The following is a 27,617-nucleotide window of genomic DNA, read 5'->3' as shown; positions in this document are numbered from 1 at the left end:
AAATATTTCTTTTCAGATTTGTTGGAACCAAATATTGGAAATAAAAAAATAATCAAACATTTATAATGAAAGACAGAGGATGTAAATACACCTTTTAATCCTAAAAATCAAAATTCTTAGTATGAATTCCATAAAACTTGACAAACTGACAAGTTTTATGCAAACATTAAATAAATTACCATCGGGTATCTGTTTGCGCTTGCCATATCTCCGAGCTGAAGCTTGTTTTAAAGTGACAGGATGGACCTCACTCTCTCCCTGTAGTAAACTATTTCTATAAGCTATCAATGACTGCCAGTCTTCAGTACTAGAGATACCTCCATCAGGTAAATTCTTATCCAAGTATGCCAGGCTGAAATGTAAACATCGTTTTTCTAATACAAATATCTCTGTTTTACAGTATAAGTTTAAGGAGCACAAACTGTCCATCTTACATTATTTGTTTAAACTGAATGTGTGCAAAAAATATCAACAAAATTGTGTTATTCAATGGGTTAACATTCATTTAAATACAATGCATATATAGTATCTACTCTATTTGTGAGATTTTTGGTGAAGAAAAAATATTTGCCACAAGCTGTCATATTTTTTAAGTAACAACATCCATAGGAACTTCCACAGAGTATTTCTTTAATGATTTTTAAAGCGGTTCACATAAATTTTTAAGATATATTACTTACATTTGATCATTTCTAGAAAAAATGAAAACACTTATTGTGTTTATGTGAAGGTTTTAGTCTTTTTTATTTCCTTTCATAACTATTAGAATTCTTCGATACTGTATATTATTTATTTTGATTGTACTTTTGTTCCGGCATTAGAGAAATTTAAATATCAAATAAATTATATATTTGAATCTGCTTTCAGTAACTATGAAACTGTATTTTATATCACTGTTATCATTGTACTTGTGTTGTTGTTATCTTGGTAAGACATGTAGGACATGTCTGCACATCTATCAATTATGAAACCTGCTTTCACTGAAATCAATTAAATACACTTATATTGTACTTACACAACTCTTCTGTCTGGTTTCATCAGTTTATTTGTAAATTCTGACAAGATTTCTAAGAATGTAAGATATGGTGGAGGTCCTGCATGATCTCTATGGTCATCTGGTCGGGATAAACTGAACAAGATACCCTCCCTGTAATTAAACAATTTCAATAGTTATCAGCTGAATAGTTTTTTTCACAATTGTAATTGGCTAAAAATTGATTACACATACAAAGTTGGGTATTGGTAGAATTTATGATTAAAACACACACTATTACTGGTAACAGAAATTTTGTAAAAACCTTTTTGCAAACTAGGTACAACTCCAAATATTTTTTTCATTTACATTTACAATATTTTCTAATAATTACTTTTAATGAGCAAAAAAACCAAGAAAAGTATGTGTTTAAATGGCAGCATGCCCCACTCACACTATCACATTTAAAAGTTTAGTAAACCATGCAATTTTGGTCAAAACCATAATAATCAACAACCTTAAAATCAACCAAACACAGGATAGATAGACGTACAGACCAGAAAACGTGATCCCAGTAGCTGAGGCCAATGACAGTTAATTAAATCAGACTTACTTGTGCATTGCCGCTACTGCTTCTCTGTTTTTGACGGCATCCAAACCAAAAGAAAGTGCAAATCTTCTAGCTAATTCCTGTAATATTTACAAACATCAGTCATGAACATGTTAAAATGTAGCAAAAGACACTAGATGTCACTCGAATAGAACTAGAGGTAATGTCAGATGATAAATGATAACCCTGCCCATTAAAAAGTCAATTATTTGCTTGGGAAACCCAATGAATGTTCATTCTATTTTACTTCTCAATTGTCCAGTATTACTTAATAGACATACAATATCTAAATCTAAATTGATAACACATTGTTGAAACTAGTATAACTGAATACATATGCCAACCTTTAATGATTGGAAGGAGTCTGATGATCTATCAATGGGACCACCATCAGCAAACTGTTCTCTGTATAACTGAAAAATTAGTATAATGATGTATAGTTTGTATCTAAAGATTCTAAGTAGTACATTGTAGTAAAGTTATGTATTTCGTAAATCGAGCAAATATGTACATTTAATTGAAACACACTTATTATAAAATGATTTTTTTTTAAATGGGTAGTTTAGTATATTGTGATTGAATTTTCAAACAATCCTTTGGACATCAGATATCAAACTATGTTCATGTTCATGTTTATGTGAAATACAAATGTTTTTGTATAAACTCATCAAAACAGATTTCTATTCCATCATGATTTGTGGTTATATTTAATTGTATATTTTGTTTTTGTTTCTTTTTCTTTAAATATACTAAACATTTGAAATTCTAATATATCAAATAAATTTACATTCACCAAAAATGCATGTGGTACATGTAAAAGATAAATTCTAAAAAAATATAAGAACTGTATGATTTTCAAACTTCTGTATAAATCTGACCAAATATCTTAAAAATTGTAAATATGATGTTATATTAGCTAAATCAACATACCTGTGTCAAACTAAGGGCCAATGTTTTGGCTGTGGTCACTTTGTTGATCTCTCTGGCTTTACTTAATGTAGCTTTTATAATGTCTCCATAATCATTGTAAAACTGTAATGGACAATTATTAACCATACTTTATTTATATAGATTAGTTTAAAGCTACGGATCATAAAAACATTTCAGCAACAAATTTGCAAAAAACTAACCAGGCAATTTCAACTATGTATTGTTCATAAGTAATAACTTGTAACATAATCTATCATATCCATCAAACTAGGCATGTCCTGTCGGAAAATACGCGAAGTACAAACATTACGTTATGGTAACGTTGTTACCATACCGCTTTTACTCTGTGACGTTACATTATATGCATTAGCTATCACGACGATTAAACGTATAGAAAAACACAACGCATGATTTATTAAGATTCTTCAACATTTAATGGTGCCGTGACCAGGATATATATGGATTCAAAGCTGAAGTCAGTTCGTGCTGGACACAAAGGAGCCGTCACGAAGCTACTGGTGAAATTCGACGAGTTAAAGTCAAAAACAGACACAGAAGTTGACGAAGTGAAAGCCCTTGATGATGCCGTCACGCAGAAACAGAAAACATTGATTGACCTGAATAACAGACTTTTGGAACAGACATCGGAGGAAAATATGGAGCAGGAAATCACCGACTCAGATGAGTATATGTACGAACTTGATTGTAAAATTAGACAAATTCGGAAATTTATTAAGTCCTTTGAACATGTTGAAACACATACTATAATTTCGCATGATACTGTTGGTCCTTCAACGAGCAGACTTAACCCAGACGCATATCATTTCACACCCGAATCTAGAGTTGATATGAACAGATGTGCAATAATTTCTATTAACCAGCAGTATTCAATTAACGCCCCTGCAGTGCATACCCGTCCGTCAGAGAATGTCATGTTTCAAGTCCCGTCAGAACCGAGATCTTCAAAAACTAATTACCATAGGCTTCCAAAGTTAGACTTACCCTATTTTAATGGAGATATTCTCAAGTGGCAAACATTTTGGGATTGTTTCGAGTCATCCATACACTTCAACGACACATTAACGTCAATCCAAAAGTTTAATTATCTTAAAGCCCAGCTAGAGGGAAGCGCCGCGCAAACAGTAGAGGGATTCGCTTTAACTAATGGTAACTACGAAACCGCAGTCAACCTTCTCAGAGATCGGTTCGGACAACCTAGCAAACTTATACATGCTTACATGAAAGCACTCATGAATTTACCCGCACCGACAAATGATGCTTTTAGTTTGAGGTCTTACGGAGACAGATTAGAATCATACGTACGAGGATTAGAGTCACTTGGTCAAACACCTGAGATGTATGGTTCGCTTTTGGTACCTGTAGTTTTGGACAAGTTACCAATTGACATAAGAAAGAATATTGCACGAGAACACGGAAGAGATAATTTGATATTGGATAATCTACGCAAATCTATAACTAAAGAGATTGAAATACTTGAGGCAGGACAGGGAGTCATGGAATCGGACAGATTGTACGCCACTGCATTTTTTATGGGTACGCAATCACATTCATACAAGAGCAAATTCACAGACACACATACGAAGAAAAATACACGTACATGTATTTTCTGTTCAGGTGAGCACTATCCGACGGAGTGCTCTGAAGTAACAGACGCAAACGCTAGAAATCAAATCGTAAAACAGAAACAGTTATGCTTTAACTGTTTAGGGTCACACCGAGTGGCCGCATGTAAGTCTACAAAACGATGCAAAAAATGTAACGGAATGCATCATACGAGCATATGTAAAGTTAAAGAGGTCATTCCAGGTACGACACCGGAGCCTACAATACAACAGTCAGAAATAAACGAAGTTGAAACACTAAACGAGACTAGAGTAATGTATTCATCACAACAGAATCACAACATTCTCCTAAAAACAGCAACTGCACCAGTTATACATAACGACGTAACAATAGAATGTAATATCTTATTTGACGAAGGAGCGCAACGTTCTTTTATAACTCAGAAACTAGCTAATCAATTAGAAATAAAACCCACAGAAAACGTAAGCATTCAACTGTCTGCGTTCGGAGATTTATCTCAGAAAGTTCGTAACTTAGACACTGCAACAATACAACTACAGACCGACACAGGAGAAAAGGTGCGTATTAACACACTAATTGTTCCAGAAATTGCCGTCCCAATTAAGAACAATATTTCCCTGACTACAAGGAGCTTGCCTCATTTAAGAGAACTTAAACTTGCACATTCTGTGCAAAGTACAGAACGTTTTGAAATCGACTTACTCATAGGCGCCGACCACTATTGGGACATTATCGAGGACAAAGTTATCAGAGGAAAAGGACCCACCGCTGTACAGTCAAAGATTGGATATTTATGATCAGGACCAATCAATAAAAACATCAACCATCCGTCAACATCTACAGATCATACAAAAACACAGTGCCTTGGAAACATGACCATTTATATAATATACCTACAGGTATGACCGTTGCAAAAAGAAGACCAGAAAACACATCGCAATGGCTCGTACAAAGTAGATCGTACATGAACCAATTTGAGGAAACTCTCCAAGGAAGTAACTTGCTACCTAGACCGCCAGAAAAAACACACCCTCAACTGTTGGAGTCAACAAGTCACATAGATACAGGACAAATTTATAACGCATAACGAAAATTACCGCTTAGTGAAGTTACCGTGTGTGCCAGAAGAAACATCCACGAATGGACTAAGAAATAAACTTTAATTGTGTTCAGTCAAGGTTAAGGAATTTGATTATTTATTTGAGATGGACATTAATTTTAAATTTATTCATCTATATTGTGAATTTACATTTTTTAATTTTCGTTACATATTGCACTTTTGTCGGCCCCCAGAATGTCGGAAAATACGCGAAGTACAAACATTACGTTATGGTAACGTTGTTACCATACCGCTTTTACTCTGTGACGTTACATTATATGCATTAGCTATCACGACGATTAAACGTATAGAAAAACACAACGCATGATTTATTAAGATTCTTCAACATGTCCTAGACAGAAATTAAAAATTCTGATATATGCTTTGCATCTTCCAAAGACTTCCATCATAATGAATACTTTGGTGTTTCAATACTGAAGATTATTTTGCACAGTTCAACCATTTCAACCATTTCTAAAGTGCTTTTTCATGAGGTTGAGTTGTCAAAGACAAAGTATCCCATATCTTATGTAAACAGTTGTAAAAATAAATATTTCTAATGTAAAAACCTTGAACCATAATGAATCAACAAACAGAAGAAACTGAAGAGTTTTTACAATACCTTCATATAATGTTTGAACATATCAGCAGCCACCCTGATTCCCACAATATTGTAGACAATAAGTTTACAGAAACAGGCCAGAAAGTTTCTTCTCTTGTGCAATTCTTCTATCTTTACATTTTCATCAACATCATCTGTAAACACACATTGAATTAGGAAAAATGCACAAATTTTGCACAGCATAAAACAAAATAAACAAGAATGTGTCCATAGTACACGGATGCCCCACTCGCACTATCATTTTCTGTGTTTAGTGGACTGTGAAATTGGGGTAAAAACTTTAATTTGGCATTTTAATTAGAAAGATCATATTACAGGGAACATGTATCTTAGTTTCAAGTTGATTGGACTTCAACTTCATCAAAAATACCTTGACCAAAAACTTTAACCTGAAATTTGAACCATCATTTTCTATGTTCAGTGAACCGTGAAATTAGGGTCAAAACACTAATTTGGCATTAAAAATAGAAAGATCATATCATAAGGCACATGTGTACTGGTTTTCAAGTTGATTGGACTTCAACTTCATCAAAAACTATCTTGACCAAAAACTTTAACCTGAAGTGGGACGAACGGAAGGAAGGACGAATAAACGGACGCACAGACTCTACTTTCGTAGGTGGGGCATAAAAAATGCAATATATATTTGTGCTAGAACTTATAGTTGCAGCTTATATAATATGATCATGTGAAACAAGTTGAACTGTGTGCTATTGCTCACATACAATACCTCCTCTTTAAAGTTATTGGTACCCAGGAAGGTAATGAGCAATTGAGTAAAAATGCATCAAGCATTTGGATTCCAAAATTCACGAAGACTAAATCTGAAGTTCTTACCAAAAGATGTTTTCTTTGAGTTAGACTATACCAGTATTCTGCTAACAGGAAAATGACAATTGATGAATCTTAGAATACATAACACAGTATAGCATACTTATATGAAGCTTGATATTAAGTTCTGGAAGCTCTGATATGTAGGTCCTGGGAAAAGTGAGACCAAAATTTTAGAGATGGATGGAAAAAGTGATAAACAGAAAGAAGTTTGGACACCCTCCTTTCACAATGGGGAATAGTAGTTTTGGCAACTATTTTTTTTAAATAGATTATGTCGACATATTCATATTATAGTTTGTTAGAACATCTTTACATAAACATGACAGTCAACGTCAACTGAAGGCTTTTTTGTAAAATATTCAACATTAATAGTTTCATATTATATGAAGCTTCTAATTATAAAGAGACATCAAAACACGTACCATCTTCATCATCTACAAACACTTTATCTGTGAGAAAATTACTAAGTTGTTGTTGCAGATTCTTGTCTGGTTCATAGACTAATGGTTTCATCATGTCATTGTTAGCCATGTTTTTACTGAACACAATTAACAAGTCACAGATAGTTATAAATGCCTCCTCGTTAACTCTATCTTTAGGATGATACATCAACTCGTGACAGTACTTCAACAGGTCATTTAAACGTTTTCTCAATGCCTTCATCTCGTCCTGCAAATAAATACAACAAATGTTCAAATTGTTAACCTCTAGATGATTAGAACTATTTTACGTTATTCAAGCTGTTAGAAGCAAGTCTGCAGTAAAACAGATTGAACCATTAGGACTTGAAATCTAGTTGTAGGAAAATATATGGAAACATTATGACAAATTTTTCTCAAAATCAATCGACCTATACTTGCATCTTTATATCTGAGATGCAGAAATTACCAGGTTTAATAACAGAATCTACTAAAGGCTCAAGTTCAATTTTTTGCCGAACAGGTGCTCCTGCAGACCATTTAATACACAAATTAAGTTAGACTTCTGTTTACTCTAATATCAATTTCAAATGTGTATTACTAAAGGATATTGATTATCTAATTAAGAGATGGAAACTAACAATGTATTATAACTTACTTTACTAGGATTATTCTCATCTAACTTCTGTAGATACCATAATACTGACATGGAAGCTGATGACATTGCTTTACTTACAATCTGAAAGGAAAAAAACAAGATCATAATTAGAGCACATCTTCCAGTTTTTGGATTTTTTAGTTACACATTACTATAAAACAAGTGTTGTGCTGCCAGTTTATGAGACTAACCAGCCTTAAACAAGGTTTAAGAAACCATTATTTGAAATTTTATGTCTTTAATTTTCATGATAATTATTTTTTCTAATATACACTCAATACTACAGCTCAATCATGTCTTATTAATAGATACCTCATCTGGAATAGTTTGATTTTCATTTCCATTCTTGATAATGCTAAAAATGTCATCCCATAAGTCCCAACTGGTCAGGTTATGACAACTGAAAATAAATGTCAAAATCAATGTTACAGTAATGACATTTTTTCTTGTAAATTATTGATTTTGTGATAGTTTTATCCTTTGATATGATTTTTGCTATCAATACAGTGTATCAAATACGAGAAATGTGCACTTTATATATTTTATATATCAAGGTATGCAATACATAAATGAATGATCTCTGAAATTTTCAGAATTTTGTTCTTACGCCTATACATTATTATTTCTTGAAATCCTTCATGTACAAATTTTCATTAATCAAAGTGCTTATAAGCACTGAAAGGTAAAGATTGCTTTTATTTATCAGTAGGAAGTAAAATTAAACATTGCATTGTAATAAAGCACAGGTTGTAGTTGATAATATGCCTTCTCTACATATTTATGATTTTTTTTTACAAATTTAAAACCAACTATTTGCAGGTCAACACAAAATTCAATGATTTATTATTTTTTGCACTGTTTAGATGAATTTAAAATGTAAAATGTCAAAAGATGAATGGTCAAACTGTATCTCTTAACAAATTGCCACAATAAGATTATATACCTGTAAAATGCATAAATCCTCTTCAAACTGGCCGTCAAGGCAAATATCTCATCTTCATCTGGTTCTTCTCCCTAAATAAGATAAATAACTTCAGGATAAATATGTACATTCAAATAATATAATATATGGTAAACCAACACCTCAAGTAGAATTTGTGCAGTAGGGAAATTAGCAGGTGGATACAGAAAGGTATTCACAGATTTCACCAAGGTAAAATATAAAATGACAATAAAGTCAACAGCACCTGTAAATTAACGAAAGGTATTGGTTTATTATGGTCAACATGCTTCGCCATCAAGCGTGGTGTCGTCAAGACAATATAACATATGAAATTAAACAGTGAAGTACAAATTTGGTGATTTATGTGTTCCGTGGTAGTAGTGTACAGTAATGGTTGTTTTGACATCATTATACATATAAATAGAAAGTGAAAATGAAATAAAAATTTAGCTAGTGGAGGTTTAGTGGTATAGTTGTAGTAATGATAAAAGTAGATCATAAAATGTCAGTTCATTTTCAAATTGAACAAAACCTCATTTTTTTATGGTGCAAATATGCTTACCTCTGCAAAGAAATCTTGCATTGCTTCTTTAAATTTAACAACCAGGCTATCAATTAAAGTTTTCCTGGCCACATCACATTTACCAGCAATAGCATATTCCTCACAACATAAACATTCATAGCACTTAGAACAGGCTTCTAGAACCTAACAAAAAAGGTGAGTATTAAATTAATTCATCATACAGTTTGAACAATTAAACATGGCAGACACATGTAGATACATCATTCAAGTAAACAAATCTTTCTCCTAATTAAATTTATAGTTTAATGTTGTTCATGAAATTGAGAGTCAGCTTAATTTACATCTTTTGAATAAGCTCTGGACATAGGCATACATAACTTATATGATAACTAAAATTTAATCATTAAAACAATTTCTTTGTCATAACATATACAATGCTTATAAATTACCTCTGTGTCCGTATGTTTCTCTACAACTTCATGTAAATACCTCAATAAAGCTTCTAAATTCTGAAAATATATCAAACACAATGATAAGAAACTAACTTGTCAATACTATTAAAGCAAAATCAGATACCATTAGGCCAAAAAAAATATATGTCTGTTTACGGTTACCTGACCGACCCTAAGCCATTTCATTTCCGTTGTAAAGTGAAAATAAACTGAACTCGTGTTAAAAGTGAAGATATTGTTGCCCGATACATCCCAATGTTCATAATCATGAATATGATAGCTGTTTTAAGGAAATTGGTGACTTGTGTGATGAAATAAACATTTTGCCGCCATTTTTTTCCAATCAATAATAAAGGGAAATAATCCAACCATTAAAAATACGTGTAAACTCAGCCCATGGACAACTCGGACCACGGCAAGACGGACCGCGTAACTCAAAATCATGGTGCAAAAAATAAAATGGAAAAAAATAATAAAATGGAAATACTGACCTACCTACCCTATTTATTTTGATGATGTAACCTGAAACAGATATATATTTTTGGGGGGCCTTAATGGACTTTCCTGATTTTAATTTTAAATAATACATATGTTTGTTCAATTAATAGGTCATAAAATCAGGCTTTTATGCTAAAGTTAAGAATGAATTCTGTCATGCAAAGTTCACCGTAGACAGTTTTGACTGTTGTTTATAGATAAATTAGACCCAACATGATGCAGGTTTTATGTGTTTCTTGCAAAGATATCTGATTCATTGTCTTTTTTCTTTCTTTTGCTTTCATCAGTTACTGTCGAAAAATGATAATAGAAGTAGGTTGGTTTGAAACAATGAAGTTGTCTTACAAAAGAATAATTGTCCTGTATTTTGTGCATTTAACTATCTTTTCATACCAGTAAAACATAATAATGAAGAACAAGAACATTTCCCTAACCAGTTATGGGATAATCTTTTCTGCTATAATTTAAGCAACTGTACCTTCTCTTGTCTACTAGCTGTGTAAATGTCCAATTCAAAGTACTGTGGTACCAACAGTAGGTTAGCAACCTTTTCTGGATCCATCAGATACTAAAAAGCGTATTATATAGAGGTTAAATTTTTTAAATGGATATTTTTGACGAGATACATTATCTGATTTTAAGTTTTTAAAATTGTATAAAAGATAAGGCTCATAACAGTTTGAACACTTAAAATAATAAAATGCTTCGCTGAGCACAGCCTGATATGACTACAGTTGTCAACAATTGGGACAAATTTGGACACACTATTCAAGCTTGATACTGTCTGAATTTGGATTGTGATAAAATTTTTGACATAATATAGGTTTCTGATACAAAATCAATGTGGTCAATGTGCTCATTTAAAGATTTCTTCTTGAAACTTTTCAAAAATTCAAAATTTTAAAAATTTAAAAAAAAATATATGAATCCCTTAAAGCCAATGGAAAAAAATCCCCCCTCACTTTATTAAACCCCCTTGGATCAATTAACCCAAAACTCAATCCCAGACTTTCCTTTGTAGTATGGAACCTTGTAGTACAATTTCATAGAGATCCATACACTTAAACACAAGTTAATGTCTGAAAACTAGAAAAATGCTGTTTTTTACCCCTTATTCCTACATGTTTGGGGCAATTAACCCCAAACTCAATCCCAGTCTTCCCTTTTGTTATATGGAACCTTGTAGTACAATGTCAGAGAGATCTATACACTTACACACAAGTTATAAGTTATTTTCGGGAAACTAGAAAAATGCTTGTTTTTGACCTCTTTTATGGCCCTTAATCCCTAAACTGTTGGCCCCATAACCCCCAAAATGAATCCCAACCATCTACTTGTGGTATCAAACATTGTGGTACAATTTCAGAGCAATCGAAAATACCGATACACAAGTTATTATCCTGAAAGTAGAAAAATGCTTGTGTTGGGCCCCTTTGCCAAAATGGAGGAATTGGATTTACAAGTAGTATTTACAGGTACAAATACCTTATAGGGTTAAAACAGTTGACATGGAGATCTTACCTTCAAAAGTAACTGTGGTAATGTGGAGATAAAATGTTCTGTTAATCTTGTCTTATCTTCTGAAACATTCTTTGTTTCTTTAGCAGTTAACTGTCAAGAAAGAATTTAAAGAGTTATCTCAAAATAAACTGTCATGATCATCTACATTGCAAATTATCATACAACATAACTAAATTAGCAGTAGAGTCTTAGTAAAACATAAACTGTGGATGCATTTATATTCCTAGCTTCCTAGTTAAAACTGAACTACCAATTAAAAAATTCAAATAAGTTCACATCTTCTATCGGTTTGTATGCAGACTTCAGCTAAACCATGAAATCAAATACTTTTACTCAAAAATGACTTTCTATTTTACATTTTAACACTCTTATATTTAAAACCATAGTTTTATACTACAGTGGTTAAAACTTCAGTATTCAGGATAGTTTCTTTTAAGTCTAGTCATTCATACAAATTACACAATGTACCTTATAAAAACAAATCTGTCATTAATTTCTATTTGAATATATGATTACTCTCAATAAAATAATAGAATGTCAACATCATATTGCCATTAAATGCTTTTCAGGACCTTTAAAGCTGACTATGCAGTATGGGCTTTGCTCTTTTTTTGGCTTTGGGCTGTACATTGACCTGTAGCTGTAAATTTCTGTGTCATTTGGTCTCTTGTGGAGAGTTGTCTAATTGGCAACCATATAACATCTTCTTTTTTATATTTTCCAACAACAACTAGTTTTTTTAAACAATATTTTACACCTGACCTTAGTTTTTTTTATTATATTTAACAATGTAAGGGGAATAACCCTGTTTTAATTGATTCCATTTCTATCAAAATATTCATGGTATATTCTAGTTTAGTTCAAAATTTTGTAAGAACAAAAAGTTGAAACAAGAGTGCACACACTGAAATGTCTCGCCTTCTTTACTAATCATTGATATGATGTTGATAGTCCTAAATATAAAGCTTTATTACAACTGTCACATAAACTCAACATTAACCAAGAAAACTAAACATTGATCAATGAACCCTGAAAATGAGGTCAAGGTCAGATGAACCATGCCAGGCAGACATGTTCAGCTAACAATTCTTCCATACAACAAATATAGTTGACCTATTGCTTATAACTTAAGAAAAACAGACCAAAAGCCAAATAATTAACACTTACCAATGAACCATGAAAATGAGGTCAAGGTCAAATAAAACCCGTGCGACTGACATAAAGATCATAAAATATTTCCATACACCAAATATAGTTGACCTATTGCATATAGTAATTGAAAAATAGACCAAAACTCAAAAATTTAACTTTGACCACTGAACCATGAAAATGAGGCCAAGGTCAGATGACATCTGTCAGCTAGACATGTACACCTTACAATCATTCCATACAACAAATATAGTAGACCTATTGTATATAGTATAAGAAATACAGACCAAAACACAAAAACTTAACTATAACCACTGAACCATGAAAAAGAGGTCAAGGTCAGATGACACCTGCCAGTTGGACATGTAAACCTTACAGTCCTTCCATACACCAAATATACTAGACCTATTGTTTATAATATCTGAGATATGGACTTGACCACCAAAACTTAACCTTGTTCACTGATCCATGAAATAAAGTCGAGGTCAAGTGAAAACTGTCTGAAGGGCATGAGGACCTTGCAAGGTACGCACATACCAAATATAGTTATCCTATGACTTATAATAAGAGAGAATTTAACATTACAAAAAATCTTAACTTTTTTTTCAAGTAGTCACTAAACCATGAAAATGAGGTCAAGGACATTGGACATGCCTGACGGAAACTTCGTAACATGAGGCATCTATATATAAAGTATGAAGCATCCATGTCTTCCACTTTCTAAAATATAAAGCTTTTAAGAAGAAAGCTAACACCGCCATAGCCGCCACATCACTATCCCTATGTCGAGCTTTCTGCAACAAAAGTTGCAGGCTCGACAAAAATTACATCAAATTTTAAAACTCTAAATATAACTTATCAACAAAAATAATGCTCTAATGTGAATTACAAGTGCAAAGATTCTCCTACAGTAAAGGAAAACATAAAATGTTTGCCATTGTATAAAAACTTGTATTACAAGCAAATGCATGAATTAAGGTGAAACATTTTTTTTTGTAACAAATCATTTTTCCTATATAACCAGGTTTTATCTATACCTTTCTATTATGTCCTCTGCCTACTGGAGATTCACCTGTTGCAGCCTGTTTAACACAACACACCATTATTTCTATCAAACTGGTTTCTTGTCTGTCATCCAAAGCTGTCAAATATATAAACACAATGTATCAAATAAACATTGGATTATTCAGTTTAATAAGAAGGTCTCTAAATTTTCAGAGGACAATTTGAGGTGATTAAGTATCAGGTGATTAAAATTCATCACTTTGATATATTTCAATTGTAATTTTGTTATGATTTGAAACTTTTCTTTAATTGACAATTTCTCAACTTTGTTTGTTAATAACACAAATGAAATCATTTATTCTATAAAAAAACCTAAGACTCACGTTCTTCTCCTTTCTGTGGTTCATCTAACAATAAATCAGTCATACAATCCCAGTCTTTCATCATATCATTGATATCCCATAAACTGTCCACTAAATAAGCTGCATGTTCATGTAACTGTTAAAATAAACATTGAATTTAAATAAAACAAAAGCATTCAAATGTTTTCCTCAGTAAATGTTTGATTTGTGTTAGAGTAATAACTTTTTTTTTTATTCCTTTGATCTTTTAAACTTATCTTTATATAAAAATGTCAAAGGACTGTTGTTTTGAGAGCAAGTTACCATATAATTTCTATTTCCTAAGGGCAAAATTTAAGAAGAAAAAAAGTTGATCAACACAGATATACTCCTTTTAAATATTGCTAATATTTTTTTTTTTTACTAGTGCTGTAATTTTTTTATCGTAGGGAATACAAGATAGTTAGAGCTCGAGTTTTCTTTGTTGTACAAGCCCGACTAAGAATAACATTTTTCTTACTATCTTCTTTGACTTGTTGCTTTGTTCAATATATTATTTTATATCTATTTTATATCTTAAATGGTTCAATATAAACTATTGAACTGCAGGATTACCTCACTCTCAATAAAGAACTGAACTAAATCTCTAATAAGTGGTGCATTCAGACTCTGTTTCTTTCCTTTGTGAATTTTCAGTGTCTTTGGTCCCTCGTAATCCCTCAAAAACAACTTGGTATTGAGAAACTCTCCTGCAGCCTGTGCAACTTGTCTGTTTGAAGAGTACACTAACTCATACACATTTTCACAATCTTTGTCACTTAATATTGTATCATTATATCTGAAAATAAGAGAGCAATTACAGGTAAATATTTCGTTAACCAGGAAGTTCTTGAGTGATGATCTGAAAATGCATCACACAGTATAGCTGACTTATATAAACCCTGAAACCATATTTCAGAAATCCTTGTATTGTAGTTCCTCAGAAAAAAGTGATGAAAATATTTATGGGAAAGATGGACTGACGGATGGATAGACTGACCGACAGGGGTTAAACAGGATACTCTCACTTTTTTAAAGCAGGGGTATAAAAATTGGCTTTATAGATGACTTTACTTATAAATAATGTGAGACGACTGATTGTGAAAAGTTATATACCTTTACTATGAATACATCATGGTTTGAGAGTTTATAAAATTGGAGATTACTGTACTGGAAGACAAATCCCATGTACATGTATAAATAGGAATAATAGACAAATTATATATAACGATATCAGAAATCCTTTAAAAAGCTGAATAGGAGCATTTCTGATAAGACAACTGAATACTTGGTGAAATCAACTTACCTTAAAATGCTGATGACTAATCGAATTCCTTGTACAGCTACATCATATTCTTTATCTAATGTCATTTCAACAATACGATCCTTTATAGAGAAAAATATTATCATTATGTTCATTTGAAATGTAACAGAAAAGTTTCAAATAAGTAATTGACATTTGTAATACATATTCTCTGATAAAAGTAGACAATAGTCCATGTTTTGAAATTTAAAACCTAAACTATTTATGATAAAATAATATGAGAGAGGTATAAAAATGATTTATATAAGAAAGATTATTTAAAAGTTTCAGCTTTATCAAAGAAGCAAGATGCATATCTCCTTTTAAAGTCAATGTTTGTAATATGAAAACTTGAGTTCAAACGTTTTGGTTTTGTTCATGCTGCTCAATCTAGTTTATTAGTGTTTTTAGGACTTGCTTGTCTTTTCAATGGCTTTGTCAGTTTCTCTTTGACTTGTGAGTTTGGAACGTCTCCTTCCTATCTTTTGTCTTTTTATTTTGAATGAATTGAAGTCTATTTGCAGATACTATGGCTGAACGATTGCTTATTAATTTCAAAATGAAGAGGTCTTCCCAACTCTAATAGCAAATCAAATTTAGTGCTTCAAAAACCATTTTTTTCTTAAAATAAAGACAAAAGAGATATCAATCAAACATTCAAAAACATTTATACATGTAACAACTGCATTTTCAATAAATTTTTAACTACATAATTTCCCACCTTAAATCTGTTTGTAAACAACTCTAGTTTTGGTGACAAATCTTCAGTTTCATACAATGGATACAATGCTCTCAAACAGCATTGCCTTACATCACCAATCTACAATAAATGCAAAATTATAATAAACTACATATTTTTAACTACAGAAAGATTATTAAATACAATAATGTTCAAACATTTGATAAAGTTCTTTTTTCAGACGTAGTCGGTATAGTTTCGGTTTGTGCCCTTTGAACTTAAGAACGCTTAACTATGGCAACAGAATACGCATGCTCAAAAATCCTTTCTGTGATTGGACAAAATACTGTCATGGTGGGTGATTTGGTTGTGTTTGAAAAAACGTCTTGTTTATATCGTGATGGAAAGCAAGTGAAAAACTATAAATATTTAATCTTACAAAGATTTATATTTTTATTAAAATAATTGTTTCTTCAATAGCTCTTTGCATCCGTGACAGCTGTTTATTCGGGACAATTATATAATTTTTAATGTAAACTTTGTTGTACAAACGTACATGACTTTTAGAACGCACCTACGCATGTAAGGTTATATTTTTTAAAGATAGTTCTTGTTTTTTATAATCTCAACACACACATGCTTTTCAGCAAACAAAAAAATTGCAAAAAGGAGGAGGTATAGTATAAACTTTTAATTGGTCCCTGAAAAGACTGTCCAAACATTTGACACAATGCTAATATTACATACAAGTCATCTGGAAAGTGCAGGAAAGTCATTAATGTTATAAACATATGAAATTACGTAAAACAGAATATTTACTGCATCCATTTAATTAGGTTATCAGGTTTATGCAATATCACTATTTTCTTACTTCTGTAAAAGAAAATGAAATTTACCCAGATCTATTTTCATTCATGGCAAATACCTTTCACACACAGTTTTCTATTAAAACTACATACTGAATGTATTAATTAATTTGTTCCTAACTTTTTTACGGTCCAAAGAATTACCTTATCATACAATGTCCAGCCTACATATTTTAGATAAGCATCATCTAAAAACATATTTGGATATTTCTTCATCCATACACCAATTTCTGTCATACAAATAGATCGGATTTCTGGCTGGGTATCTCTGTAAAACACATTCACCAGATATTAAGGCATGAACATTGTAATTAAACAAAATAAGAATTTAAACTTAATAGTTTTTCTTTATCTATTTAAACATTATTACCTTACAATTCCATGAATCCATGTTTTGCCTTTTATATTTCTATCCGAGCTTGTTGGGTATTGTAAACTGATTTTTACTTTGCTGAGAACAGGCTGCCGTATTTTCAAAGAATATAATACAGATAGCAACAACCATTGTATATTCATTAACAGATGTACTATTCCAAAAACAGTTTAATCACTTCTTAAACATCTAAACAACAATAGAGAAAAATATTGTCAAACAAGAATGTGTCCATAGTACATGGATGCCCCATGGGCACTATCGTTTCTGTGTTAGGTGGACCCTGTAATTGGGGTATAAACTCTAATTTGGCATTAAAATTAGAAAGATCATAGCATAGGGAAAATGTGTACTTAGTTTCAAGTTGATTGGACTTCTATTCATCAAAAACTACCTTGACCAAAAACTTTAACCTGAAGCAGGACAGACAGACAAACAAATGAATGGACGAACCAACAGACTAGAAAACATAATGCCCCTCTACTATCGTAGGTGGGGCATACAAATCAAATGTTTTGAGTGGAGATATATTTGGCATTGGTATAATCTACATAAATACAGTAGCTTTTATATAGCCAATTTCTATTCAAGACAACAACATAGGTTTTGTAGGGTAAAATTTGTGTGTGATGGGACATTCTAAAATATAGTTTCGAACTTTTGGTTCCAAGTTGGATATAAAATAATTACCTATATCTGTGAACAAACACTCCTCTGAATATATAGGTCAACATGTTTCTGATTTCTGCTTGATTTTCTTCCAGCTGAAAGGAACATGTCATACAGATAAAATAACATAGATGCACTGTTATGTTTTCACTAAATATACAAAGAATCGTTAATGCTACACTTTTAAAACTAGGATGGTAATTCTAATTTTTACTACAAACCAAACTTTTTTATCTTTATAGACTGTTTTATTGTGCATTTACCTGCTTTATGATTTTTTTTTGTCATCTTGCACATTTATATGCTTCTCTTTCAACACAAATAATTGTTTGATATGTACATGTTTACATATAAAACTCAAATATCATTTTTGAAAGAGTATCTTATCAATAAACATGCCGGTCTTGTTCCCATGAATACAGTTTTAAAACAGATTGTGAATTTTAAGTTGTAGAATATTCAGATTGTGAATGATAAGCTGTGATATAATACAGACCTCTTGTCTTCTTGTCAGAAGCATGTCCAGTCTGTCATTAGCTCTCTTCATCTGTTGTTTTTGTCTCTCTGCTTCATACTGTCTCTGTGTATTGTCCAAGTTGATACTTAAATTCAAAGCCACGTCTACTAATGCTGTCATCAATTTCATTGCTATAAGAAAACAATGAGACATCATTTTAAATCAAACTATATTTTCATATTAATACATACTGATTTAATCCATGCAAGGATGAAAAAAAAATTAGCAATTCAGATACAAACTGTTTTTGATAAAAAAAAAAAAATATCAGCAGAGTTTTGCTTTGGGTGGAAACTTGAGTGTTATCTGCATGAATTCATAGAAACTAACAAAGTAAACTTGGAATTTAGAAATAAATATAAATGCAACGTAGTTGTAGTGAAATTCTTGACCTGGGTTTTAAATTATTATTTTTTCCATTGCAGAAGTAACTAAGTTTAAGTGAGGTGGACAATTATTAATACCATAAAAATCTACTTATTCATTTCGTAATGTTATAGATAATATTCATACTATTTAAATTTTGTTATATAACTGAAACTGCATGTGATCTTTATATCCTACCTGCTAAAGTACTTGTGTGTCGGAAAGCTCTGACTTGTGAATCTGTCAACCCAGTCAACAAGGATATGATATTGTCCATCATGTACTGATCATAGATTATACTGTACTGACACTGTCGCACTAATACTTGTACAAATTCACAGAAGTTAGAACGGAATCTTTTCCATATTGGACCTGACATTATCAATGGATAGTCTCCACTTTCCTATATAACAGAAAATCAGAACTCATTACAAATCTAACATTGATTAATTGATCGATTGGTGTTTGAAGTCACTTTCAGCACTATTGTACTATTTCATGGCAATCATTTAGTTTTGTGGAGGTTACTGTTTGTTATATCTCTAATTCTATGCTTTCTATCATACAAAATAATTTATTTATTGTGAACCAACACCTGAAGTAGTAAGCGTGCGGTTGGGTAATAGTAGCTGGATACAGCAAGGTATTCACAGTTGTCTTTCACTAGATAAGTAATATAAATGATTATTAAGACAACAGCACCCATCATTTACTGCATGGTAAGGTTTTAATGTGGTCTACTTGTTTAAAAAAAAAGTGTGGTGTCTTCAGGACAATTATAGTATGAAAAAGTTACAGTGAAGTACAGATTCTGCAGTTAGCAGAAATATATGTCATAATAAATGTAGTCTTGAGGACATAACATTTTTGTAAAATGAAAGTGAAAAAGGAAAGAATCATGATAAAACGTCCAGGTTTTGTTCTGTTTGTTTTTATACAGATACAATTATCATTCATTTAAACATATCTGGAATATATCATGGAATGCCAATAAAAGAAGGGATTGTCACAACAATATTGTATGTGATTTTACCTCATCAAACTCTTCTGTCATTCTTCTAATGATTTCTGCATGTTCCTGATTAGCATACATGTATGGAGTTATCTTTCCTTTACAACCTGATCCCTGGATGAAGAACTGTATCAACTCAAGTAGAGCTGAATCTCTGTCATTCTTATAGGATTCTATCCAGTCATCAACAAGACTCTAAAAGAGAAAACACTAATAAGAACCTGAAATAACCAAGACCTGAATGGAAAGTCAGCTACAAGTGTCTAAAAAGTAACAGAAATACCTGAAATTATTCTGACAATTTACCATACATGTGTAAATTTAAATATTTTTGTTCATGCAAAAGTGCTGTGATCACTAATTGTTAAACGGCATCACCAAAAATCTTCTTAACATAAAGAGATGGCTCACAAGATTGTTTTTTCATGTTTTTCTTTAAAGAAATCAAAAGATATGAACATGATGATCCTATATCATGTATATACAATATTAAGTAAAATATTGTTCCAATTCCCATCAAAACCTGTAGGGATGATCTTTTCTCAAAACTACTGTACATTGTGAAATTATTGTGTGCATTTATTATTGCGATTTTGTCAGTTTTTTTTAGACTGAAATGCGATAATAGTTTTGCGATATTGAGAAAAATCATGTTTAATTCATATAAAAAATTCAAAATGTGATGTTTAAATTATTGTGATTACAATTGTGCCGCATTTTTCGCAATAATTTCTTAATTTACAGTATGTTATATATTGATCCACTTCCTGTCAATATCTGTAGTGAAGATTGCTGTCCCACTCTAAGTAAAATACTGATCAAATACCTACCAATACCTGTAACAGGGCTCACGCTACCAGGCGACTTGGGCGAAGAAGTCGCCTTCCCGATCGTCACTTCGCTTTCCCCGACCCCCAAAAGCGAAATCAAGTCGCCCTGTTTTTGACGACAGTCGCTTTCAGTCGCTTCCGTCATCGGACATTTTCAATTTTTTACCAAGTTGAACATCAATTTTTTACTGATAATTAAAGAAATTCAGACATAAACGATTCATTATCTTTAGAAAAGAGGTTGAAGCATTGTCTTCGCAGTGTGTAGCAGGTTATTTGATAAAAATACAACTTTTTATCACTTCCTGCATTCCCGCAAGTTTCGGTGCTTGTTATTCGAAAACGTACATCAACCTAAATTTCGGCGGCAAAATAAGTTTGTTACTTCATTTAAACGTGACAAAAGTTGCCTCCAGTAAATGTTTAATCCATTTATTGCATTAAAACCGTCATGTTCCTTTCCAAATAACTTGTCAAACATCGTTTATTTTTGTAAATTTTCTTGCATTCGTCCGCCATTGACCGATTTCTAAAATACGGATCTGAACCGGACCAGCTATGACCGAAATCCGTACTTTTACAATATTTACTACGGACGCACGGATGGAACAGCTGACAGAAGAATATTGATCCCAAAGGGGAAAATTACGCATTCCACACGCATTAAGAGACTTTTGGTTACATCTAATTGATTGGTGTATATAATTCCCTATATTTTTTACGGATTGTTTCAAACTATTGATTAAAGTTGCTTAACTCTGAGACTATTATACTAATATCAATATATTATGGCCCAGCTTAATAACTTTTATATTTTTTTATGAGAAACACTGAATTTCATACACAAGATAATTTTTAATTAAATTGTAATCATGTAATTGATATATTATAATTTCTTTACATTTTTTAAAATAATTTTTTTTTTTAGTGCTAGATATCTACATTGTAGTTGGTAGTTTCTCACAAGAACCTTAAGTTTCAAATGTTACTTTAATTGTAATTTTTTACTCATATGAATTGAACAACATAAAAAGAACATTATTTACATATGGCCCTTTATACTATTGTAAAATCCAAACATTGTAGCGCACCGCGCGAATGAGCACTTCTCTTTCAAATCTCACCACTTCTCCCTATCAGTTTCAAAAAGAGAAGTCACTTCTCCCTATAATTCTAAAGTAGTGTGAGCCCTGCTGTAATGGAAGATATCTACCCCCTTATTTTTAATTAAAATATTGATCAACTTTCTGTCAATACCTGTAATGAAGACCTTCCTCCTTTAACTACGTCAAATATAGATCCAGTTCCTGAGTCTGCATCATCATCTGCTCCTCCTCCTACTGCTGCCCCTCCCCCTCCTCCACTTTTCTTCCTTCCACGTCCTCTTCCTCCTCCTCCTCCTCTTTTTGGTGCCTAAAAAGAAATATTCATGGTACATGTATAAACAGAAAACAGTCATGCATACACATGTTAAACTAAATACATACAAATCCAGACCAGATGCTCCGCAGGGCGTAGCTTTATACGACCGCAGAGGTTGAACCCTGAACGGTTAGGGCAAGTATGGACACAACATTCAAGCTGGATTCAGCTCTAAATTTGGATTGTGATTAAATAGTTGACACAGCATAGGTTTCTGACACAGAATGAATGTGTTCTAATGAACTTAAAATTTTTGTTTCTCTTAGAGCAATTCACTATGCTGTTGAATATTAATCCTCTCACAAAAATGTTTGAAGAAATTTTCTTTTTTATTTATGAAATTTCAAATGAGAAAAATTGAACCCAATTTTTTTAATCACATCCCCCTTTCCCTTATTCCAAAACTAATCTCAATTAAAATTTCTAATGGAGTTTGCAACAATAACTACTCATTTAAATACATCATAAAATATTAAGATGTAAAAAAACTGCTTGTTATCACTGAATGGTAAAGATTATTTTAATTTATCAGTTGGTAGTAAAAAGTGAATATACATTGTATATTGTATATAACAAAGATTTAAGTTGATTCTGGACAAAGAAAGATAACTCCAATTAAAAAAAAATCTTGCTATTGCACAATATTTTGCAATTAGATATTTCTTGCTTACTATTCTGGACAAAGAAAGATAACTCTAATTAAATTTTTTTTTGATATTTCACAATATTGTGCAATTAGATATTTCTTGCCATTGCGCAATACTGTGCAATTGAAAAGACTTGCTATTACACAATACTTAATATAATAATTTTAGATCCTGATTTGGACCAACTTGAAAACTGGGCCCATAATAAAAAATCTAAGTACATTTTTGGATTCAGCATATCAAAGAACTTCAAGATTTCAATTTTTGTTAAAATCAGACTAAGTTTAATTTTGGACCCTTTGGACTTTAGTGTAGACCAATTTGAAAACAGGAACAAAAATGAAGAATCTACATACACAGTTAGATTTGGAATATCAAAGAACCCCATTTATTCAATTTTTGATGAAATCAAACAAAGTTTAATTTTGGACCCCGATTTGGACCAACTTGAAAACTGGGCCAATAATCAAGAATCTAAGTACATTTTTAGATTCAGCATATCAAAGAACCTAACTGATTCATTTTTTGTCAAAATCAAACTAAGTTTAATTTTGGACCCTTTGGACCTTAATGTAGACCAATTTGAAAACAGGACCAAAAGTTAAGAATCTACATACACAGTCATGACAGTTAGATTCAGCATATCAAAGAACCCCAATTATTCAATTTTGATGAAATCAAACAAAAGTTTAATTTTGGACCCTTTGGGCCCCTTAATATGTTGGGACCAAAACTCCCAAAATCAAACCCAACCTTTCTTTTATGGTCATAAACCTTGTGTTTAAATTTCATAGATTTCTATTTACTTATACTAACGTTATGGTGCGAAAACCAAGAAAAATGCTTATTTGGGTCCCTTTTTGGCCCCTAATTCCTAAACTGTTGGGACCTAAACTCCCAAAATCAATACCAACCTTCCTTTTGTGGTCATAAAAAATTGATTTACAAGAATTTTCATTGAGTTAACTGCTGGGCATTAGAGTGTGATTTGATATGATTTGTTATTCAGAAAGTATGTTAATCCAATTTTAATTAGATTTATTAGAGAATATATGTTTTTTAATTAATATACTGATAGTTTTATTATGATGTGTAAATAACAAAGTTATATAGTTGATGTTAAATTTCTTTAAGAAAAAAAATATATGACCCAATAAAAGCAACGAAGTCACAGTGTATAACAGATGTAATTCAATCACAATGATGTATTTTAAATACAATTTATTTTTATCATTTTTATATTTTTGTAGTCATTAACATTGTGTTTAAATTTCATTGATTTCTATTTACTTAAACTAATGTTATTGTGCGAAAACCAAGAATAATGCTTATTTGGGCCCTATTTTGGCCCCTAATTCCTAAACTGTTAAAACCAAAACTCCCAAAATCAATCCCAACCGTTCTTTTGTGGTCATAAACCTTGTGTCAAAATTTCATAGATTTCTATTAACTTAAACTAAAGTTATAGTGCGAAAACCAAGAAAATGCTTATTTGGGCCCTTTTGTGGTCATAAACCTTGTGTTAAAATTTCCTAGATTTCCATTCACTTTTACTAAAGTTAGAGTGCGAAAACTAAAAGTATTCGGACGCCGGACGATGACGACGCAGACGCCAACGTGATAGCAATATACGACGAAAATTTTTTCAAAATTTGCGGTCGTATAAAAAACAAACTATAAAGAAACAGTGCTAAAAAAGAAGTGTTTAAAAGAGAAAATATATGTAATTGAAGTAGCCAGTATTACTTGTCTGACATTTTTTAAAATTTATTTATACAATGTGATAACAATATTTCATATGGTTTCAGGCAAAAAAGCACATTACCTGGTATTAGCTACAATGTATCATTCCAGAGCAATAACTCAGACAAGAAATCAACTGATGAGTGTGTAGCTAAATGTGATTTATTTGGTTAGCTTGCTTGCTAGCTGACGCATGAAGTTGTTATTAGATTTAATAAGTAAACTACCCTCCTTTAAGAGTAGACTAGTCCGACAGATAACCAATCTATCTGTCTGTAGGTCTAGGCTTCTTTAAAAGGAGGGAAGTATACCTAACCTAATAATGACTTCATGGTTCAGCTAGCAAGCAAGCTAACCAAAGAAATTACCTTTAGCTACACACTCAAAGCAATCGCCTGTAATATGCTGATCATTTTGGCTATTCAAAGTTTCCTCCATCTACTATGTTATTCCCACAAAATGTGATAAAAATTATCATTCATGATATTGAACTGGTAAGGAGTCCTCTGATGCACTAATTGTAGATCTTGTTCTTCTGCTCTTTTTTCTATTTAGATTCTCTTTCTACATTGCTCTATAGTTTAGACAAAAAAATACAAATATTGGTAAAAATCCATCATTCAAGGGAGATAATTAGTGCAATGAATCACTATGATCCTGATCTTGTTGACCTATGGTTGTTTGAAGTTTAAACTTACTGGTCCGTCTCCTCTCTTCTGTCTTTTTCTTCCTTTGGTTACTACTGGTGGTTCTTCAAAGTCACTGTCATCATCATTTTCTGGTCTAAAGGTAAATATTTATTTATCAAATATTGCAGTTATAAAACAAAAACATATTTGGGCAATAATTGCCACTTCGCCATAAAATTGTAAATTATGTACATGCATAATAGAACAGATGAATTCATTCTCATGCATACTTATCAGGGGAAAAAACTATGACTTTATTAGTTTGTAATTTAATTATATTAGTTTATTATAAATAAAGTGTTGTACATGGACATAAAGAGATTTAAAGAATTTTATCCTCACTGCACTATGGTTGGTATGGTAAATAAAAATTTAAAATATATAACCAGCTAGTCCGAGACTATAGAACTACTATTTACTCCCGTAAAGAAAAAACTTTAAAAGTATATGACGTAGTGAGCATTTTTGTTTGTTTGATACAAATTCAATAAGCATTAGGTCAAGGTCAGATTAACGAAACGGGGAAATACATGTACAATCATTCAATACACCAAATAAAGTTGACATATTGCTTATACAGTTTCTAAGAAACAGACTAAACCAGGAAAAATAAACATTGACCAATAAACCATGAAAATGAGGTTAAGGTCAGATGAACAAGAAGTTAGCAAGATTTGTAGTCTTAAATTGAATCTACATTGTCTAAATAATTTTTGTAGGACCTGTGACCTGTCAGATCACTATCCTTATGACAAGCTTTCTGCGACAGAAGGCACAGGCTTGACAAATATTATTTAGACAATGTAAATTTAATATTAGACTACAAAAGAGAGAAATCCATATTCTTCTTTTTACATAAATTGCCTTCTTTGGTATATTTGCTGTTTTTCTATTCCTTTTTGATGCATACATGCATCTCTTTTTATGGAAATTCTAACACTTACAATGAGATTTCTGAAGATGGCTCGGCCATGGATCTGGCCTCTGCATCTACTTTTGCTTTTCTTGGTCGTCCTACCATTTTGCTCTGTGATGATGTTGTCCACTATTTAGTTCTGTAGAAAATAATGTTAAAATAATGCAAATTTTGGTTCATTTTGATATCAAAATATCTTATTGGAAGATTGATACATGTAGGTCATTTTTTGACAATTCTCAATGCACCATTTACATTGACAATCATGGAACCAAAGAAGTGATGCAATTCTTTGACATTTAAGTAAGAGAACTGAAGTGACAGACAAGTCGTTTAAAAACATGCATGTACAATTTGTATATTTTCATGCATAAAAAAAACAGATTATTTATTTGATCTTTTTTCTATTTCCTAGGTATAATACAATGAATTTTGTATGTAAACTGCATTCCTTTTCTCTTCCAATCCTTGAGCAGATTTGAAAAACGCTGAACTTGAAAATTCACTGTTAAAATTTGTTACATCTACAGATGTATATCTTCACGCCCAAATTTGCGATTCAAATAACATACATTAGGACAAAAACATTAAGATGCTACAAATTATAACTAAACAGAGAAAAAACAAATAAATTCTATCCATATTACAAAAATACAAGACTGTGTAAGCCAATGCCTAAACTTTTCCTTATTAGCAGGTACCCAAGTTATTAAAACTGAAATAGACTGGTCTACTTTGACATGTTTGAGTACTTAAAACATTTTTGGAGTTGTCTCCCTTACACCAACAATAAACGGAATGCTTTCGGGAGGATTTGGGTCATTTCCTTCTTAAAATGCTTCTTTTGGACAGTATTTCACGTATTCTACAGGTATGACGTTACTATTGAGAGGTACAGAGTATAAACGTTTACAAACAGAGTGATTTATGACACGGACAAAGAAAAATATCATTATCACATCTAAAACTCTCTAAACTGTGCATATATCTATGCTATACTATGTGCATTTTCACAAAGGGTTAATATGTGATATCCTTTGAAAATTAACCACCACACCACTGCTTTGTGAAGCTACTATTACCTTTAATCTTCCATCGGTTTCTTCTGCAGGTTGGCGGGTTTCCTTTGGTATAAACAATGATCACGTGATCAGAAAAAGGTTACTTCCCTTGAATTACACTTCTGAGTTATTCCCCTTAGACTACTTTTCATTATTAGCAGGTACCCCAATTTAATTTTCATTTCTCTGATACAAGTGGTTGACTGTTCTCAGTTTGTAAGATATGCACATGGTTGCAGTGACGCCTCGGATATAATGAATGTGATATTTTCACCATTGTTATGCTTTATAACAGAGAAATAC

General features: G+C 31.8%; 1 protein-coding gene across 6 annotated transcripts in view; it reads right to left on the bottom strand.

The window, feature by feature from the left end:
- LOC139517214 (cohesin subunit SA-1-like) overlaps positions 1–27,416 on the bottom strand; it is a 44,755-nt gene extending 17,339 nt beyond the window's left edge. For 5 of the 6 annotated variants that reach the window (XR_011663110.1, XR_011663111.1, XM_071307969.1 and 2 more), the window contains exons 1-28: positions 27,336–27,414; positions 26,282–26,392; positions 25,347–25,431; positions 22,094–22,249; positions 20,028–20,201; positions 19,193–19,397; positions 18,608–18,759; positions 18,133–18,206; positions 17,214–17,337; positions 16,246–16,344; positions 15,528–15,607; positions 14,798–15,020; positions 14,225–14,339; positions 13,874–13,977; positions 11,688–11,777; positions 10,645–10,734; positions 9,666–9,725; positions 9,256–9,399; positions 8,694–8,764; positions 8,063–8,150; positions 7,751–7,831; positions 7,096–7,342; positions 5,840–5,973; positions 2,514–2,615; positions 1,928–1,996; positions 1,587–1,663; positions 1,016–1,147; positions 180–352 (exon numbers count right to left, since the gene is read on the bottom strand). Coding sequence is in view for 4 of the 6 variants with exons in the window: in XM_071307969.1 (XP_071164070.1) it covers positions 180–352; positions 1,016–1,147; positions 1,587–1,663; positions 1,928–1,996; positions 2,514–2,615; positions 5,840–5,973; positions 7,096–7,342; positions 7,751–7,831; positions 8,063–8,150; positions 8,694–8,764; positions 9,256–9,399; positions 9,666–9,725; positions 10,645–10,734; positions 11,688–11,777; positions 13,874–13,977; positions 14,225–14,339; positions 14,798–15,020; positions 15,528–15,607; positions 16,246–16,344; positions 17,214–17,337; positions 18,133–18,206; positions 18,608–18,759; positions 19,193–19,397; positions 20,028–20,201; positions 22,094–22,249; positions 25,347–25,431; positions 26,282–26,358 (3,226 nt within the window). In the remaining 2 variants the exon portion in view is untranslated. Of the gene's footprint in view, positions 1–179; positions 353–1,015; positions 1,148–1,586; positions 1,664–1,927; positions 1,997–2,513; positions 2,616–5,839; positions 5,974–7,095; positions 7,343–7,750; positions 7,832–8,062; positions 8,151–8,693; positions 8,765–9,255; positions 9,400–9,665; positions 9,726–10,644; positions 10,735–11,687; positions 11,778–13,873; positions 13,978–14,224; positions 14,340–14,797; positions 15,021–15,527; positions 15,608–16,245; positions 16,345–17,213; positions 17,338–18,132; positions 18,207–18,607; positions 18,760–19,192; positions 19,398–20,027; positions 20,202–22,093; positions 22,250–25,346; positions 25,432–26,281; positions 26,393–27,335 lie in introns of all 6 variants that reach the window. The other variant, XM_071307971.1, reaches the window with a different exon arrangement.
- Positions 27,417–27,617: the final 201 nt, after the last annotated feature.

The sequence above is a fragment of the Mytilus edulis genome, chromosome 3 (assembly GCF_963676685.1).
Source record: "Mytilus edulis chromosome 3, xbMytEdul2.2, whole genome shotgun sequence".
In the NCBI taxonomy this organism is placed as follows: domain Eukaryota; kingdom Metazoa; phylum Mollusca; class Bivalvia; order Mytilida; family Mytilidae; genus Mytilus; species Mytilus edulis.
The sequence above is the reverse complement of the archived record's forward strand: the minus strand, read 5'-3'. Positions and strand labels throughout refer to the sequence as shown.